General features: G+C 44.3%; 2 protein-coding genes across 2 annotated transcripts in view; both read left to right on the plus strand.

The window, feature by feature from the left end:
• LOC141340820 (E3 SUMO-protein ligase RanBP2-like) overlaps positions 1–1765 on the plus strand; it is a 54439-nt gene extending 52674 nt beyond the window's left edge. Inside the window, exon 25 of the mRNA XM_073845908.1 lies at positions 1594–1765. Within this exon, the coding sequence (XP_073702009.1) occupies positions 1594–1606 (13 nt within the window). The 3' untranslated portion in view covers positions 1607–1765. The remainder of the gene's footprint in view (positions 1–1593) is intronic.
• A 2096-nt stretch (positions 1766–3861) lies between these two features.
• Positions 3862–19736, plus strand: LOC141340821 (RANBP2-like and GRIP domain-containing protein 8). The gene is made up of 9 exons (XM_073845909.1): positions 3862–4000; positions 8683–8750; positions 8834–8945; positions 9048–9200; positions 9282–9497; positions 11944–12086; positions 18801–18993; positions 19073–19373; positions 19501–19736. The coding sequence occupies exons 1-9, from the start codon at positions 3929–3931 to the stop codon at positions 19734–19736; spliced, it is 1494 nt and encodes a 497-aa protein (XP_073702010.1). The 5' UTR covers positions 3862–3928.
• The last annotated feature ends 407 nt before the right edge of the window (positions 19737–20143 follow it).

The following is a 20143-nucleotide window of genomic DNA, read 5'->3' on the forward strand; positions in this document are numbered from 1 at the left end:
TGAAGCACATGGTGCAGGTGCACTTAGGGCATGTCTGAATCCACTGTTGCTAGTTTAGTCACAGATGGATGTAAGTGCATCTGCTATTTAAACAGTGTGGTGCTGAAACTAGCAAAAAAACATGTGTTACGCCTGGCATCGCATTGCACCAGGTGTATGATAGGGCCCAAACTGTTGCTCAAATAAGTTAAAGATTGTTTTTAACTGACATCTAATGTAAATCAGAAAATCATTTACTGATAATATGCAATAATGCCAAGGCCTCTAGAAGAGTTTTTTTATAAGTGATGTTTACGTTCTCTGGGGTTGAGTGAGCAGTCCGGAGGTGCCGAATTCTTCCTCTGGTTGTGCTGGTAACAATGCAGTGGGGAAAGGAGCAGGAATCTATTCCAACAGGCTTGAACATGAAGCGCTGTAGGATGCTGGACTCCTGGAGCACCAAAGGGTTCTAAGATCTGTAATGCAGACATGGCCCTGGACTAGGTGCAGAACATCCTTAGCCTGGAACATGCAAACAAAAGTACCTTGAAGTAAAGGTTTGCTCACCAGAGATTCACCTTGTTGGAAATGTCTTTATGTCTTCTGCCCCACTGGGCTAAAGACACAGAACTTGGTCAATCCACTTTGTCTCTCTCGGATGGAGACTCAGGACATGCTGCATCTTGTGCATTGTCTGCATTGTTGTCTTGCTGGATGAAGACTCTGAACGTAGAATATCTCTTTCCTCACAGTCTGGAGGCTCAGAACATGGTTGTATCTGTTGCTGCCTTAAAAGCTGGAGACTTAAATCAACAGGTCTTGACTCTCCTAGACTCTCTCCTTGACTCTCCTTTTTTCATCATGGTGTTTCTCCTGTGAAAATTACTTGCATAGTCCAAACACATTTAGAAAAGTATCACAAAATTTTACCAATGCATTTCTCACTTTAAACAGGGGCTCTAAAGATAATCTCAGTACCTAGCAAGGGTATAGTGCCTAATAAGGGTAGTGTTAGCTAGCACATGGAGGTCCCTCCATGGATATTCCTCACCAGGCCACCACAGACCCACTGCCAACAGTCATGCTGGATGATGTTGCGTAACGTTCCCCATGGCATCTCCAGACACTTTAACAGACCTGGAGTTCTCTGGCAAACGCCAGTTGAACTGCACAGTGCTGGGCTGTGAGCACAGGTCCCACTACAGGACGTCAGGCCCTCATGAGGTCAGTTTGGTCAGACACATGCACACCAGTAGCCTGCTGGGAGACGCTCCAAAGCTTTTTGCGACAACACATATGGATTGGGCTGCAGGTACTGCCTCATGATGCAAGTAGTGAGAAAGACTTTAACAAAACACAAATCTAGAGACAAATCAGTCACCACTTGCAAAATCATTCCCTTTTTGTGTTTTGTCCTGCTGTTTTCTCTCCAGTGCATCTCCTTGAATTTTAATAGACATGGTGAGGATTAAATGTTTTCTTTAGTTTTTTTAATACTCTGCTCATAAAAATGTAATTGTATCTATACCTAGAAGTGTTTCTGCTTCTAGCTTTGGTGTCTGATGGGTTTTTAAATAAGTGTGTGTATGTGTGTTTTGTCGTGCTGTCTCTCAGGGTGGCAATATAGTGGGAGGAAAATCCAACTACGGAGCACAGTTTGAGGACGAGAGTGTTGAGGTGAGGCACACAGGGCCGGGGCTGCTGTCTATGGCTAACCGCGGCAGAGACACCAACAACTCACAGTTCTTCATCACCCTCAAGAAAGCAGAGGACTTGGACTTCAAGCATGTGGAATCGGAGAATCGGAGAGCTGGGCACTAAAGACGGGGAGCCTACGAAAATCATAACCATCTCAGACTGTGGACAGATTGTGTGAGCTTTCCTATGCAAAGTACTGTTTATCCTGTTTGAGATTGTGTTCCTTGAACTTTTGTGCAAATCAGAACTTATATATGCAATGTTTTTTCTTTTTTTTGGCCTATTTATGTGTGGACAGCACTCGTTGACAATAACATTCATGCTTTGCAAAAAAAAAGCATGAAAAAAGAAAATAAAAAGAAGAAAAATCTTTATTTTATTAAAGAACTTGTTTAACACAGAGTTTCCAAATTTTCTGAACATAAAATAAACATCTGGCAACTTGAGTTTCACTATTTATTCAAAGTGCCATTATTGATGAGAAACTTGAGTTACCTCTGAGTAATCAGCAGTGAGATCAGGAGTTATTCATTTGTGGAGAAAATGCACTGTTCAGGGCTAGTTTTCTCTTTACTGTTCAGGTCTGACCTACAAGAAATTAATCTTGTTTTGATCAATAGAAATCAAAATCACATTAGGGGGGTAAACTGGGATTTAAAGCAGTACCTAATTTAATACAGATTCTGTAAATTCTGTGTATTTTTAGTGATGTGATTTTACATGTTTTCCAACCAGGGAAATTTGACTCTTTGAACTGAAGGTAACCGGTGCAGGTTCGTTTCATGTGACAAGCAGCATGTTTGAGCTTCAGTTTAGTTTCATTTTTAATAAAACTTTCATGAGCTCTATGAATGTGTGTTGATCGATGTTTATATAATTATATTTATAAAAGGCTAAATTAAAATTGTTGATCATATAAATTGATCATGTGAAGCCTAAAGGGATAGTTAAAAATTAAAATTACCCTATTATTTACTTACCCTTAAGCCTTCCTAGGTGTATATGACTTTCTTCTTTCAGACGAATACAATCTGAAATATAGTCAAAAATGTCCTGGCTTTATAATGGCAGTGAATAGTGTTGAGCACATTAAAACACATCCATCATCATCATAAAAAAGTACCTTTGTTTACTTCATTTTACCGCAGATGTCTGTTAAAGATCGCTTGATCTGGAAAGCATCTGCTGTGTACAAACATCTGGCAGACGTCTGTAAGATGTCAGTTTTACACACATTCTAATTCATAAACATCTTAAAGACATCTAATAGACTTCTATTTGACATCTGATAGGAGAGCAACCACTCTAAAAAATACGTCTTGCAGATGCGAATGCAGCATCAAATGCAGACGTCTCTGAGATGTATATGTGCTATCAGGGTGACCTCACTGCCGTGCTTGCTTTTTCCAATTATAAGTGCAGGCCTGTATATCCTTTCAATAAATTTCTACTTTAAATTTTTTATTTTGAATATGTTCCTTGTCATTTATGCAAACATTTATTTAAAGATATATATTTGCATGTAGTCTCATTGTTTTTGGAAAGCATTGCAGGATTGGCTGCTAGAGAAAGGTGTGGCTTCTGATGGTTTCACTTTCACCTTACAAGATGTAGTCTAATGTACGGAATAACCAAAGTGCTTTGTTTTGTACGATTTGATTAATATTATTATATACTTTATACATAAATGTAAACGTTTTTGTTAAATGTTTTTTTCTCCTCCTTTGTTTATTGTATTTAGAAATGATCTTGGTAAAATGAAAATTCAAAAGCCATTAGCCCTGTATAATTTGTTTGTATTAGCCCACATGACTTGCTGTAATTGCTTTATATTATTTTTTTCATTTTCATGTTAAGTTTCCTAAAATGTGGAATATGGTTCAGTTGTGTTGAGCATTCCATACCAGATTCTTTTTTGTGTTGTTGATTATTGTCATCATTTTTGGTTATTCATATTTTGTACTTAATAAATAAAAGAAAAGAAAAAGGACAATCTCTGTGAAAGTGGCCAAACAGGTGCGTTTTCGACTGTTACCTGGCTGACGTCATAGTGACGGTGGGGTCAGGTAAGGAGATCGTTTTCATTGCATAATGTAGAAAATCAGTTTGAAAACACCCACAAAGTCAGAAACGCCCACTTCTGCTCTGCAGAGACCTCATTCTCGCTCGATCGTGAACAGAGTGCTCGGAGGCGCTGATTCGCTTTGAATGATCAAATTTTAAAACAAATAAAGACTTAGTCACAGCAGCCATGAGGGGAACTAAAGCGGACGTGGAGCGCTATATTGCTACATTTCAAGGCGCCTCTCCTTCACAGAAAGCGGTAAGAAGAGCATGACTGTACAAACTTACACTGTCTGTCTGGAACTTCAGTTCTCTCTGCAATCGAGCTTGAGACTGATAGCAGTTATTATTGAACGTTACTCCACACTACATGTGTCAGTAATATGAGGAAGAGTCCACTGCTCAAGACTCGCTTTCAGAGAGTTTAGCCTGATCTCGTGCACTGTGAACATTAATGAATGAGCGCATCTCAGCATTTGAGGCCATCAGTTATGAAGCTGATGAAGTCTAAAGTTATGCAGCCAGATTGTCAGGTGCTATTTTTGTTCTGCACAAGTATGTTAATTGCACAACTTGAAATGTTAATGACTCACACAGTCACCCTGAACATTGTTTTGTGGGTGAGGATCAGTTCCCATCATGCACCGCTGTCTAGATAAATGGAAAATGACAGTTTGGATTGACAGCTTTATTTTGTGTGTGTTGTGTGTAGAGTCAAAGAGTGTTTCTGTTAGTGTGTGTTGTAGATGTGAATGTTGCAGTAACGCAGTGGTTTGGTGATTCTCTCCGGCATGTTCTGACACACCTAAACCAGACAGACCTCTGAATATGAATGATTAACCGGTCATGTGTCCTTCTCACCTGTTTCAGCTGCCGTGTATGATTAGAAATAAGCCCCACTCCTAAAGAACATGTCAAACTGTAGCTGGGTTTACATAAAACATTTGAGAATAGCCTAAGCCATTTTCATTTTAAATGCATTTCCATCTCCCATTATTCGCATTAATCCTTTTTCACAAGTGTTGTGAACTTTTTCTTCGAGACCAGGAGACGTTTCGGATATCTTGAAGCAGAAGTTTCTCTTTATTGAGATCCTAGCTGTGCCTCGCTGCAGTCATCATAAAAAGTCGTCTGACTAAGGCAGATACATTATATACATTTCCAAGGGGGGGGGGGGGATTCCAGTACAGGAATCAGGCCGAGTCTCAGCCCTGATCTCATTATCATAACAGTGTCATTCAAAGGCATAGGTGCTAATTCAGTCAGTCTGACAGTATTGCCCATACCTTCACATTATCATAGAGACAAAGGAATAGCTGTACTTTGAGCTTAGAATTCACACTTAACTTGGGAAACCTGTTCAGGAACTGCAAGTGTCACGAATGAGAAGGAGGAGATCTGGGTCCAGGTGCAGGGAAAGGATATTTATTAATTAAACAAATAAACAAACAAAGCAAAAGGCCAACACGGCACAAAACTAAACATAAACTGAAACACAAAATGAACAAAGCATGAAACAAGATCAAAAGGCCAGGGATCCAGAGACACAGATACAAACCAGACAAAAGACAATGCAGACCTGAATCCAGAGTGAGCAGTAAGAGTTCTTATAGTCCAAATGATAATTGTGAACAGATGTGAGTGTAATCAGTGCAAATGACAAAACAGGAGTGAATAATAGGGAAGTGTAGTGCAGGGAAGGGAAAACAGCGACCTCAGGTGGCTGAGGGAAGCCCCACAGCCCAGATCATGACAGTACCCCCTCTCAAGGGAACGGCTTCCAGACGTTCCCAAAACAAAAAAAAATCTGGAGGGAGGAGGAACGGTGGAAGGTGCATCAGGGGGAGGGATGGCGGGCCAGGCCCGTGCAGCGGAGGAACGTGAGTAGACACTGCCGCCAGAGGAACGTGAGCTGACCTCGCCGCCAGTGGAACGTCCGCGGGCCCCGCAGCCAGAGGAATGCGAGTTGGCCCTGCAGCCAGGGGAACAGGAACAGAGAGCACGGTCACCGGCGCGTCCGGAACAGAGAGCGCGGTCACCGGCGCGTCAGGAACAGAGAGCGCGGTCACCGGCGCGTCAGGAACAGAGAGCGCGGTCACCGGCGCGTCAGGAACAGAGAGCGCGGTCACCGGCGCGTCAGGTACAGAGAGAACGGTCACCGCCACGTCAGGAACAGAGAGAGCGGTCACCGCCGCGTCCGGAACAGAGAGAGCAGTCACCGCCGCGTCCGGAACAGAGAGAGCGGTCACCGCCGCGTCAGGAACAGAGAGAGCGGTCACCGCCGCGTCCGGAACAGAGAGAGCGGTCACCACCGCATCAGGAACAGAGAGAGCGGTCACCGCCGCGTCCGGAACAGCGAGAGCGGTCACCACCGCATCAGGAACAGAGAGAGCGGTCACCGCCGCGTCCGGAACAGCGAGAGCGGTCACCGCCGCCTCGGGAACAGATAGAGCGGTCACCACCGCATCAGGAACAGAGAGAGCGGTCACCGCCGCGTCCGGAACAGAGAGAGCGGTCACCGCCGCGTCCGGAACAGAGAGAGCGGTCACCGCCGCGTCCGGAACAGCGAGAGCGGTCACCGGCGCACCAGGAACAGCGAGAGCGGTCACCGCCGCACCAGGAACAGAGAGAGCGGTCACCGCCGCACCAGGAACAGCGAGAGCGGTCACCGCCGCGTCCGGAACAGCGAGAGCGGTCACCGGCGCACCAGGAACAGCGAGAGCGGTCACCGCCGCACCAGGAACAGAGAGAGCGGTCACCGCCGCACCAGGAACAGAGAGAGCGGTCACCGCCGCACCAGGAACAGCGAGAGCGGTCACCGCCTCGTCCGGAACAGCGAGAGCGGTCACCGCCGCACCAGGAACAGAGAGAGCGGTCACCGCCGCACCAGGAACAGCGAGAGCGGTCACCGCCTCGTCCGGAACAGCGAGAGCGGTCACCGCCGCGTCCGGAACAGAGAGAGCGGTCACCGCCGCGTCAGGAACAGAGAGAGCGGTCACCGCCGCGTCCGGAACAGAGAGAGCGGTCACCACCGCATCAGGAACAGAGAGAGCGGTCACCGCCGCGTCCGGAACAGCGAGAGCGGTCACCACCGCATCAGGAACAGAGAGAGCGGTCACCGCCGCGTCCGGAACAGCGAGAGCGGTCACCGCCGCCTCGGGAACAGATAGAGCGGTCACCACCGCATCAGGAACAGAGAGAGCGGTCACCGCCGCGTCCGGAACAGAGAGAGCGGTCACCGCCGCGTCCGGAACAGAGAGAGCGGTCACCGCCGCGTCCGGAACAGCGAGAGCGGTCACCGGCGCACCAGGAACAGCGAGAGCGGTCACCGCCGCACCAGGAACAGAGAGAGCGGTCACCGCCGCACCAGGAACAGCGAGAGCGGTCACCGCCGCGTCCGGAACAGCGAGAGCGGTCACCGGCGCACCAGGAACAGCGAGAGCGGTCACCGCCGCACCAGGAACAGAGAGAGCGGTCACCGCCGCACCAGGAACAGAGAGAGCGGTCACCGCCGCACCAGGAACAGCGAGAGCGGTCACCGCCTCGTCCGGAACAGCGAGAGCGGTCACCGCCGCACCAGGAACAGCGAGAGCGGTCACCGCCGCACCAGGAACAGCGAGAGCGGTCACCGCCGCACCAGGAACAGCAAGGGCGGTCACCGCCGCATCACGAACAGCAAGAGCGGTCACCGCCGCATCACGAACAGCAAGAGTGGTCACGGCCGCGTCAGGAACAGAGAGAACGGTCACCTCCACGTCCGCCTCTGCGTCAGGAACCGCCTCCGCACGAAACTCCGTCTCCACCCCCACCGCAAAGAAGGGGCGCCTTCGCATAGTCTCAGCGACACGGGCATCCATCGCCAGGCAGGCGTAGATATACTCAAAGCGCGCTGCCGACGCCGCCTCAAAGGACATCCCCTCCGTCTTGGGAGCAGAGGGAATGGTCGCCGCCCCGACCGCCGCCTCAAAAAAAAAATTCTTCCCCGCTGGACCCATTTGAGAGGTCTGCATTCTGTCACGAATGAGAAGGAGGAGATCTGGGTCCAGGTGCAGGGAAAGGATATTTATTAATTAAACAAATAAACAAACAAAGCAAAAGGCCAACACGGCACAAAACTAAACATAAACTGAAACACAAAATGAACAAAGCATGAAACAAGATCAAAAGGCCAGGGATCCAGAGACACAGATACAAACCAGACAAAAGACAATGCAGACCTGAATCCAGAGTGAGCAGTAAGAGTTCTTATAGTCCAAATGATAATTGTGAACAGATGTGAGTGTAATCAGTGCAAATGACAAAACAGGAGTGAATAATAGGGAAGTGTAGTGCAGGGAAGGGAAAACAGCGACCTCAGGTGGCTGAGGGAAGCCCCACAGCCCAGATCATGACAGCAAGAGAACAGGAGCTGGCAGGAACCTCTGGCTACGAACTTTGCTTGAGAGAGTAATTTGTCTGATATCCTCTTATTTACCATAAATGCTAAATACAATGTAGGATCAACAAATCTTTAACAGATTCTTAAATTTGTAATCCTTCACAAGTGACCACCAGCATCAACATCACAGAAAAACACACATCAGTATGGACAGCAGTACATCACACCAAACCAAACAGATGTGTCTGCTTGATGAACTAGAGCAGGGGTCACCACACTCTGTTCTGGAGGGCCGGTGTCCTGTGGAGTTTAGCTCCAACTTGCCTCAACACACCTGCCTGGAAGTTTTAAGTATACATATTAAGACCTTGATTAGCTGGTTCAGGTGTGTTTGATTAGGGTTGAAGCTAAACTCTGTAGGACACCAGCCCTCCAGGACCAAGTGTGGTGACCCCTGAACTAGAATGTTCATTTGTTTCAGCTAATTAGCAGGATGTAGTTACTGTGGTCTTTAGGGTTGTCAGTGGTATTGTGTAATTCTGTGATCTGCTGTGTTTTTCCAGAGGCCAGACAAAGGATTTCTGTTCGCTAAACTCTACTATGAGGCTGAGGAGTATGAACTGGCTAAAAGGTAGGTGCTCTTGCTGATTCGTCTGATGTCTGGCTCCTCTCGGATGAGCTAATGTGTTTCTCTCACACACACTTCAATGGCAGACATGTTTCTGAGTATCTCACCATCCAGCCGAAGGATCCTGATGCGCACAAGTTCCTCGGGCAGCTGTTTGAACATGACGGCGAAACGGACAAAGCTGTGGGATGTTACAAGGTTTGGACTCTCCTCATTTGCTCTGGCATGTTCTCATATAGCATGGTTGTAAATACACAATACATATTGCAATATTGCAAAAAATGTTTGTTTGACTCTTAGCGTTCACTGGATCTAAATCCGGCTCAGCCCAATCTGGTCCTGAAAGTGGCTGAGCTGCTGTGTGGCAAACCTGATCATGACAGTCGAGCTGAGTTCTGGATAGATAAAGCGGCCAGGCTTTTGCCGGGAAATCCTGCCGTCTTCAATCTGAGGGTGAGTGAACATGTCACATGAGCTAAGGTGTAGCAGACGTCCGTGTCTGTGTCCGAGTCTCATGCATCCTTTCTGTCACAGGAGAAGCTTCAGAGCGGCACTAACCAGCTGTATAAGCGGCTACACTCAGAGCTCAAGCTGCGGCCTGCAGACACCCACATCTACCACAAGCTGGTGCAGCTCTACAGAGCCGACGGCCAGCTCGAGGATGCCGTCAAACACTGCCTCGCCGTGGAGAAATCTGGCATCCTGAGAGACTCTTTGGAGTGGTACGAGCTGTTGGTCAGCACCCTTCAGGTACATCTTACACCAGCTATTGTTACATCTGCCTTTCGTGTTTTTTTATTTTTATTGTTTTGCGTGTGTCTTACATTGGTTGTTTTTATTCATCTTTGACCCTATAAAACTGTACATTTCACCTGGTGATTTCATTTGTAACAAAAGCATTGTTTTTTGATGCACCTGTTTGAGATTTTGGGCTTTTTGGTGTTTCAGAAGGTGTTTTTCAGACTTTATGTAAAAAATGAGAAGAAAACACCCAAAAGACACTGTTAGGCCGTGTTCACACTTGGCGTCTTTTTTTTAACTGCCAGCGTCTGTTTTACATTATAATCCTATGGAGTAAACCGTCTTTTCAAAAAAGCCCTGAGCGTTTTTTTTTAAACGCCACCACCGGCGTCTTTTTCTGCAGCTCAGAGCGTCTTTTTAAGTTGAAAAAAGTTGAACTTTTCTGAAGAAAACGCCTTACGTCAAGCGCTTTTTTGACAGCTGACCAATGACAAGCGATTAGCTGACCGTTCGTTTCCATAACAACAAGAAAAAATGGGAAAGGTGCCGTTATATAGACTTTCATTGTTGTGAACCGGATTTGCCTCCCCGTTAACTTCAAAAACTGGCATGCAGCACCGATAGCTTCTTAATCCGCATATAGACATGTACAGTAGCGCCATTGCGCTTCTGGCGTCCCTTTTTCGAGTCCTGGCTCGCAGACCTTTCCCGATCCCGTCCCTCGCTCTCTCTCTCTCCCACTTCGCTTCCTGTCTAAATACTGTCGTATCAAATAAAAGGCAAAAATGTCAAAAAAAAAAAAAGAGCCAGCTTCCTTTTTTATCGACATTTCTGCACCACACATAGGCTACTGTTGCAGCTGTTGTTATAGCAACAAAAAGACGCCCTCTGCTGCAACGCTTCCAGATTTTTTTGTAACAAAAAACGCCCCTATCAACTTTTTCTTGTCAAAAAAGACGCTAAGTGCGAACACGGCCTTAAGTGTTTCTTTTATAGCACTTTATCTATTTGTGTCAATAGATTTCAATCACAATACATATTTTTAAAGACTGTATTCTCAAAATGAGCTTTTTCTCCTACACTGAGCCATAAATCTCCACTTCAGTAGCTCTTACACACACCAGACAAGTCTGTTTTCTGAAGGTTTTTACACAGGGATTTGCTCATATATAATTTTCTTGATTTTATGCAACATTTTATTCCCCCCAAAATGGTAAAACAAAAATACATTATTTTCTGAATTACGGAGTGACAAAATGAGATCCCAAAATCCCCTCTGTAAAAACATTTGACTCTAATATGTTGAAAAATTAAACAAGAATTTTGAAACTGACTTCATCCAGTGACTGCTGCTTTTGATATTGCGTCTAACATTACAGATGATGGCTTTCCTGAAGACAAAAGTAGAAAAACAATTATTTCATTTAATGCACAGTATATAATAACAATACTATTATTGTTTAATACATCAGTATTTGTTGGAATTAACATTAGCCAATCTTATGTGATAAAAAAAAGTTATCTGTTATCTTTTGTAAATTACTGCAGTTAACTGTTACACCATGCAGAGTTCAAGTTTACTGTGTACATTTCTAGAATGTGTTAACGTTACTCACTGCATTTGTCAGCTGACAGGATGACTGTCAATTTTTTTATATTATAGCCCACATAAGACTTAAAACGGAAATACAAACTTAACTTTTTTTATGACAACACACGAATCAAAACACTACGTTAGGTACATATGTAAACAATGATGAAACTATAATGCGATCTCAAATTATTCTGCACAATAATTGAAGAGTTAGTGTACAGAAATACAAATAAATGACTTTCCATACCTGCATCAAAATGTGTGCTGTATATCCTAGAGTTGCTATTTGCTATCCATCTTTCTCGCTTCATCGCTACAATCCAGGCGCGCTTCACGGAAATCTACATTAACGTTACACACTTTGATTTCCAAATGTTAGTTCTGGGCCAGAGGGAGCACCCAACAACAAGGATCTAATTTTACTTTTGACATTTTTATACAGCGGGATTAAATCAATTATCGCCATCCCACTAAATGGAAACATCCAAGGACCAAAAACGGCACTTTCTTAAATCACAGAATAGCCATTGAAATGGTCTATAGAAAAGCTTGTATGTGTTTGCTTGACATGTGAGAGTAAACCTCATTGAGAGTTCCTCACTGTTAATGAATAGACTGAATCTCTTTCCTTGACATGTGTAAAGTAAATTTGAGCATTGTGTTTTGGGTTTCTGACGTTAGGACTTGTTTTTCAGTGAATGATCATGGAGTGAGAAGTTTGATTTGTGTTCTGTATGTTTTCCTGTATGTTTCTCATTAAATGTATCAGAGGATCTTAGGAAGTGATGTTCCTGATGATCTGACTCTATTCTTTATTCTTGTACTGCGTAATCTGTAGCGCTTCACTCTGCTGTATTTCAGGAGTACGTCTGCCAGCTAAGCGTGTTGTCAAACAAACTGGTGTTACGCAAGTTTCACAAAGAGCTGCTGCTGGCGAAGTGCAGCTGCGTGAGACTGACACTGGCCCTGAAGGGCTGTGAAGAAAGCACCGCTGCGCTCTGGAGGTACATCACATAACACACACATACACACATCACTGACCGTTATCACAGCACACCACATTTACAGTCAGTCTACATGGAAATTATTATGTGATGAAGCTTCAGCTGCTGAATGTCTTTCAGTTTGTACAAGATGCTCAAAAAGTGCTTGAAGTAGTTGAATTTGACATTTTAAATCCTGGAAACCCTTGAAAATAGTCATATTTATGGCAGTATATATGAATATATGTGACATAATTTTTGTTTTTGATTAAAAACAATGTTCACGCAAAATGAACAATGCAGCGCATCGAATTTAAATACAGAGCCATTTCATCTGGTTTTTAGGAGCCCACGAGATCTTGTGATATTAAACATGACCATGATACTTCTTGAGGTGAAAAGCAGTCTCACGATAGGATAAAGTTGGGTTTGTTGTAAAACCATTGATTAGTGCTTGCATTATATTGTTCTGTCTTTTATTGCATGTTTTATTGCATTTGTTTGGGTTCCAGTCATGTGCATTTGGGAATGCATTTAAACTCTGAAATGCTTTTGTGTTGCACTGTTATCGGCTTGGCCAAACCATGACCCTCTAGCTATTAGTGAGAGATGGAGATGAGGAGCACTAAAATAAAACCCTGCCCTCTATTTAATATCCTGTTTCAGTTGGAAATATGTCAGTACACTGAAATACAGGCGGTAACAACTTCCGGTTCATTCAGATTTTAAGTAACAGTTTTATGTTAGCACAGCACGCAGAGTAATTTCCTGAGGTTTTACAAGAACATATTGTGGAGACGAACAGATGTAAAGTCAGTTCAATGAAAAAATGTGAAATTTTGGTCATGTAAAGAAATTGAAGAACATTTTGGAAAAATACTGTTCGAAATCTCCATCCAATCTAAAGAACTGAATGATACCCCAAGTCCCGTTTCTGTAGTGGTTTGAAAAAAATCCTTTTAAAAGATTTAAATGAAATAAAAAAAAATGCCCAGTTCTGATAATTTAAAATTTGTTCTGCCTTTATAGAGACTCTATGAAATGTTGGATTTAAAGGTGTTTGAAGAGATCCTCTGAGAAAATGTTAAACTCTGCTCTGATTTGTTCAAAGATTTAGAAATATCCTGGCATGAAAAGTCAGACAAACCCTTAAAACTCCAACAAAACAATACTCCTAATCTGAATTGGGAAAATAAGACAGGGGAGATTAAACAGAAATGATCTTAGGAATGTTCAAATGTTTGTTTTTTCAGATCATCAATAATGTATTATGAACAATTACATTATCAGTGAGAGAGTTCATATTATTAGTAAACCAAAAGGATTCTAATGTTCTAGGACAGGGCTGCCCAACCCTGTTCCTGGAGATCTACCTTCCTGCAGAGTTCAGCTCCAACCCTGAGCAAACACAACTGGACCAACTAATTAGGATCTGAAGGAGCACTTGATAATTACAAACAGGTGTGTTTGATCAGGGTTGGAACTGAACTTTGCAGTTCAGTTCCCAATTTTTTCCTAACCTAATTTTTTCCAAAATTGAAAACAAAAAGGACCATTCCACGCGGTTAAAAGTCTTTTCGGCTTCAACATGTATAATGTTAAGAGCATGGTGTACATTACCTGAACTGCACCTGGATTTCATGAAGCCAGACTGATCAGAATTAATAACTTTGGGAAGAATCACTTCCAACTATTGGGGAGACTGATGGGCCTATAAGATGAACAGTTCAGGGGGTTTTATCTTTTTTTTTTTTTAAAGAGCAAACTAATTGAAACTATCTCCAGAAGGGGGAATTTCGCTTGTTCAAATGTTGTTAAAAGCAGGTATAATAATTGGGTGAATTTCAGTCAGAATTTTTTTTAAATTGCAATGGAAAACCCTCTGGGCTGTGACATTTGACATTCAGCAATTGCCCCCCAAACCTCCTCCACTAGAAATGGGGCATGTAAACTAGAACAATCTAATTCTGCACACAATGCTAGTAAGATATTATTTAGGTTGGCGGCAATGTCAGAGTCTGCCGCTTTTGTTTCTGAGCTATAGAGAGAGATTAATAAAAATCATTGAAAGTTCTATTCATAGTGAAAGGATAAACACATCCATTAACACATTACTTTTAACACATAATTTTCACACTTAAATTAATGGGACAAAGCTGAAATGGGAGAATGTCCATGTGCTATCAGGATTAAGTGTGCACCTGCGCCTCTGATTGTGGTAATGACAGGGAGGAACGATACAGGTAAGTAAGGTACTTAAGGTAAGTACAGGTAAGGTAAGAATGAGGTAAGTAGTGGGTGTGTATGCATATGTGTGTGTGTCAGTGCTGCTTCCCCAGCAGTGGCAGTTAATGTGACTTTATCACATTACCTTCCCCCTCTCCAAGGATCATACTGGCCAGAAAGCTGGACAGGTAGTCAGCTACCACATTGAGTCTGCCAGGTCGATGCTGTATCTTGAAGTGGTACGGATGCAGGGCAAGGTACCATCTTGTGACTCTGGCATTGTGGTCCTTCATGGACTGGATCCAGGTTATGGCCTGGTGGTCTGTTTCTAGGTCGAACTCTCCACCAAGGAGGTAAAAACGCAAACTGTCCAGGGACCTATTGATGGCAAGACCTTCCTTCTCGACTGCTGAATATCTTCAGCAAAAAAAAAGAATATCTTATCTCCCTGGGCAGTAGTTTGCATCTGAGGTAAACAACTGGCTTCTTTTTCCTGCACTTCCCTGTTAAAGGACTGCCCCAATCCCTGCTGCAGATGCATCTACTTGCACCAGGAACATTTGTGAGAAGTCTGGACTCTGTAGGACTGTCTCGCAGTCATCAGTCCAGGTTTTGTCACCGTCTTGGACTGTTAGTTGGTTAGAGGAGCCGCGATGGAGGCGAAGTTTGGCACGAATCTCCTGTACCAGCCCACCAATCCTAGAAATGACCTCACCTCTTTCTTGGTCTTTGGTTGTGGGCTTCTTCGAATTGCCTACCCCTTGTCCATTTGTGGTCTCAGCTGTCTATTGCCCAGGTAATAGTTTGCCTCTTGCCTTTCCCACTCATATTTTGACACATTTAAAATCAGTCCTGCTTATTTTATCCTCTGTAGGGTTTGTTGGAGATGTTTAAAGGAGAACTCCGGTGTGATATTGACCTAAAGTGTATTGAATCATGATACCGAGTGTGAACGTACCTTGCATATTTCATCTCGGTTTGTGTCCAGCTGTCCGAAATCTGGGGTCAGTTAGCCGATGCTCACAACAGCTTGTCAATGAAAGTCAATCGGGCATCGAAGGAGCCATGTAAATAAATCACTGTTTTACGCCATTTACGAGGCACAAAGTAGCTCCACACTTCATCAGTAGACTTCCTATGGCCCTGACATTTAAAACGAGACATTGAGAACTCAGAAAAAGCACCGGTAGTTTATTTACAAGAAGATTTATACTGACATCTTCCACCAGGAACAGAGCACTCGCCGCCATCTTAAATGTAGTCACGATAAGTCGAGTGTCGAGCACGAAGGAAACTACAACCTGATACGTTGATAACCTGATAAATTCATTGGTGCTCCACACTCGATTTATCGTGACTACATTTAAGATGGCGGCGACTGCTCTGTTCCTGGTGGAAGATGTCTGTATAAATCTTCTTGTAAATAAACTACCGGTGCTTTTTCTGAGTTCTCAATGTCTCGTTTTAAATGTCAGGGCCCTAGGAAGTCTACCGATGAAGTGTGGAGCTACTTTGTGCCTCGTAAATGGTGTAAAACAGTGATTTATTTACATGGCTCCTTCGATGCCCGATTGACTTTCATTGACAAGCTGTTGTGAGCATCGGCTAACTGACCCCAGATTTCGGACAGCTGGACACAAACCGAGATGAAATATGCAAGGTACGTTCACACTCGGTATCATGATTCAATACACTTTAGGTCAATATCACACCAGAGATCTCCTTTAAGGTGCTCTGCCCAAGAGTTGCTGTGGATTACCACATCATCTAGGTACGCCGCAGATCATCAGGCTCTGAAATGTGGCTGGTGCCCCATGGAGGCCAAAAGGAAGGACCATGAACTGGAATAGTGCTAGAGGTGTTCGGAATGTGGTGTATGTTCTGGATTCTGGGTTGAGGGATATTTGCCAGTACCCCTTACACAGGTCTAACGTGTTGATGTACTGGGCTCTTCCAATCTTCTTCAGCAGATCGTCCACTCTTGGCATGGGGTATGCATCGAACTTAGATTAAGCATTAAGCTTGCAGAAGTTGATGCAGACATGTAGGGTCCGTCTTTCTTCATTACGATCACCATTGGGCTGCTCCACTCGCTCGTTGAGGGCTCTATCACTCCTAGCTCCTTCATCAACTTGATTTCCTCCTTCAACGGTTCCACTAGCCTCTCAGGCACCCGGTAGGTACGTTGACATGATGGTGATGGATTGGAAAGGTGGCTGATGTGTTGGGTCAGCTCAGTCTGCCCAGGCCTCTGACAGAACAAAGCAGGAAACTGGTTTAGGAGGTGCCTCCACCTTCCTGACCAGAAGTGATGTTTTCGGTCCGTTACCGGGTGGAACCTTCCACTCCTTTTACAGGTTCACATGGTAGGTCTGCCTGGTTTTGCCCTTGTCCGGATGATGCACTTCATATGTTATTGGCTCCATCTTGCAGACCACGATGTACTTGCCATTTAGCCAGTAGCTTGCTTGTTGATGTTGGCAACAGGAGTAGTACCTTCTGCCCAGGTTGAAACTGTTGTAGCCTGGCCTGCTGATCATACCATCTTTTCTGTGCTTGTTGTTTTTCTTGTAGGTTCTCTTTGGCTTGTTCTCTGTACTGCTCCAAACGATCTTGCATCTCTAGCACATACCGCACGATGCCTTTCTCCTCCATCTTGGATGCAGTTTCCTCCTCCTCCGTCTCTTCAGCAGGTCCAGAGGTCCTTGTACCTGCCATCCATAGGGGAGCTTGAATGGTGAGAATCCTGTTGAAGCTTGGGGTACCTCTCCGTAAACGAAGAAAACAAATGGTAGCCACTTGTCCCAGTCTCGTCCTGTGTCTGCATCAAACTTCTGCAGCATGTTCTTGAGAGTTTGATTAAATCTCTCCACCAGACCTGTGATGCTCAGCTGCCCCATTAGCTGTGACATGACGTTCGTTCCCTGGTCTGTGAATATCTCCTCAGGTATGCCAACTTTGGAGAGGAGTTGAACCAGGGCATGGGTGATCTTGGGTGTTGTGATAGAATAGAGTGGGAGAGCTTCAGGATATCTTGTGGCGTGGTCACTGCCTACCAGGATGTAGCGATGTCCAGCACTGCTCTTTTCCAATGGCCCCACAATGTCCATGCCGATCCGCCTAATAGGTGCAGAGATAACAAGGAGAGGATGCAGGGGTCCCTGCCCCGCTGGGACACAGCACTTGTCTTTTAGCAGATGGCACATGTGTTGCAATGTCATCTGTAGAGTGTGGGCCAGTAAAATCATGAGCTAATGCGTGCATGTTTTTTGTTGGCCCAGGTGGCCAGTCCATGGAACAGTGTGTGCAAGGTGCAGAACAAGAGGACAACAACAAGATGGAACAATTAAATGCATAACATCATTAGTTCCAATATAAAACACACCATTATTCACTACATGTTCTTCATTGCACAGATTTGATGTCTTTTCACACTCAGATTTGAAAAACAAGGTTTTTAAAGTTTCATCTTCCATTTAAAGCTGTGCTATGTTCCCTGGAACCTTCCAGCAATTAACTACCAGCCCCTCCACCGAGGCATCTGAAGCTGGGGTACCCAGGTACTTCTCAAGCCGCTGTTGGCGTCATAATTTTTTAGGGCCCTTAGTCCCGGCCTGCAACAGACTACTGTCAAAGTCTGGCAGAGGCTGCAGACCTACCCTGGCTTGAGCTCTAGTAAGAGCTGGACATGATACATTAACAGTGGCAGTGGCAACAGAATGTTCAGAGTCCTTGATAGTGGGTTGCAAGAGTTCATATAGCACTGGCAAGTCTCTTCCTAGAATCATGTCAGCTAGTAAATTGTCAACTACAGCAACAATAAGTAAGTACATTTGTTCCTGTACATCTTCCTGTACCACTGTTGAAGTGGCGAATCTGCCCATTATGAAAAAAGCGGAGCTGAGCTGGGTAAGCAAAGCCACAGCCATCAGTTTCCCCACAAAGCCAAACTCGCGACGTTTGCACAAAACCTTCCCTAGCCATTGTAGAGGATATTACACTTCTTTAAGGCTGCCATGATCTTTCTGGGAATATCGGATACACCACACTCAGGCACTTCTCGGTTCAGAAAATTAGACCGAAAATTACTCGCTACTCTTGACTGAATCACTTTTGTAACTATAATCTGTTTTTAATTTAGTTTATTCAGTGTTTGTATATTTTTTAACAAGTGACAGTATTCAGTGATCAGTGATTTCACATCTTATCGTATTTTATACATCGTATTTTAAAAACAAATAGAAAAAAATTGTACATTGGTAGTCGTTATTTTAGTTAACATATGCAGTTATAAATTTGGACGGATTATCATCCTTGTTGTAAAATAATGGAATATTAATTCATGAATATTGTTTCAGAAGTCATGAAAAAGTCATGGAAATGAAAATTAGCTAAAATGTGTACGAACCATGTTATTTTTATGAAATTGAGTTTTTTAATTTCCCGCGCTGATTGAATGAAATGTTAATGGTGGCGTCACTCATGGTTGTCGTCTTTACTGTGGTGCAGTTTTGACTGTGCGATGCAGGCTCTGAAAAACACGGCCACAAACATGGCAGACGAGCTGGCGGATGTGTTCACGGAGATGAGGGCGCACCTTTACCTGTATGCTGGGACGCTGCTGCTGAAGAGGGCTCAGCACAGGGGTCAGTGGAGGACCATAGTGGATTTGGCCACTCTCTGTTATCTCATATCCTATCAGGTATGCCATTTCCTCTTTCTCATGTGCTTGGGCTCATGTGATCCTCCACATTACAGTGTCTCATCTGTTTTCCCCTCAGGCTCCAAGACCCAGAGCCAAGAGCTTCAAAGGTGAGCAGGTGTCCCATGAGCCTCTGGAGCTGCTGGCCTGTGATCGTCAGAGTCAGGCAGGTCACATGCTGCTGAATCTGAGCCGGGACGTGGAGCAGCTGCTGAAGGACGTGGTGAAGGCGTTCGGCAACCAGAGCAGCCTAGGTCCTTTGTTTTATGAGCTCTTTGGTGTACAGACACAGAAGCAGCCCTCCTTCATCTGCAACGATGACATCCACATCCTCAGCGTACACCCACCCAAACCCATGGATCTGGCCAAGTGGGACAGCGGTGAGTGTCAGCCGGGAGTGTTTGGGTGTGTTGGGTCTGCTGTAGATGCTGATAGTGTGTGTGTGTGTGTGTGTGTGTGTGTGTGTGTGTGTGTGTGTGTGTGTGTGTGTGTGTGTGTGTGTTACAGGAGCAGTGCTGCTGCATGCAGGTGATCTGCAGCAGCTGGTGTGGCTCGGTCTGCAGTGGGCGGTCATGGGTCAAAGCGCAAGTCTGCAGGACTGGCTCAAGCTGCTCTTCCCTCTTCTCACGTTCGAGACCTCCAAACTAGACACCAACGCCCCTGAATCCATCTGCCTGCTGGACCTGGAGGTGCATTCACTATCTCAGGAAATCAGCTCTGCTTTAGTTTCTTACTGTGAATAACTGTTTCTATCACCCTGTTTGTCTTCACATTTTGAAGTATCGCATCAGAAACGAGTGATGGAAATGCCACTATAAATAAAAATCAATAAAAATAATAAAAATCAATAAAATTCAATAAAAATCCCTTAAAAATCCCCTCACTTGAAGTAAAATAGATTCCTTAGTATGCATCAAAAAATCTAATGACTTTGTGCTATGGGACAGCAAAACCTAACTGGCGGACTGATCTGGTTCCACAGCATATGAAATGTTGCTATGGTCATTCTGATATGTATAATTGCCACACTGAACTGTCTTACACAGCTGAGATCCCAAATAACAGACATCCACCTCTAAAAGCAGCGATCGCATTTACTGTTTCATCTGCTCACTTTGAGGTGCAAGTAATTTATTGTATATGAAAATTA

This window comes from Garra rufa, chromosome 8 (assembly GCF_049309525.1).
Source record: "Garra rufa chromosome 8, GarRuf1.0, whole genome shotgun sequence".
Classification (NCBI taxonomy): domain Eukaryota; kingdom Metazoa; phylum Chordata; class Actinopteri; order Cypriniformes; family Cyprinidae; genus Garra; species Garra rufa.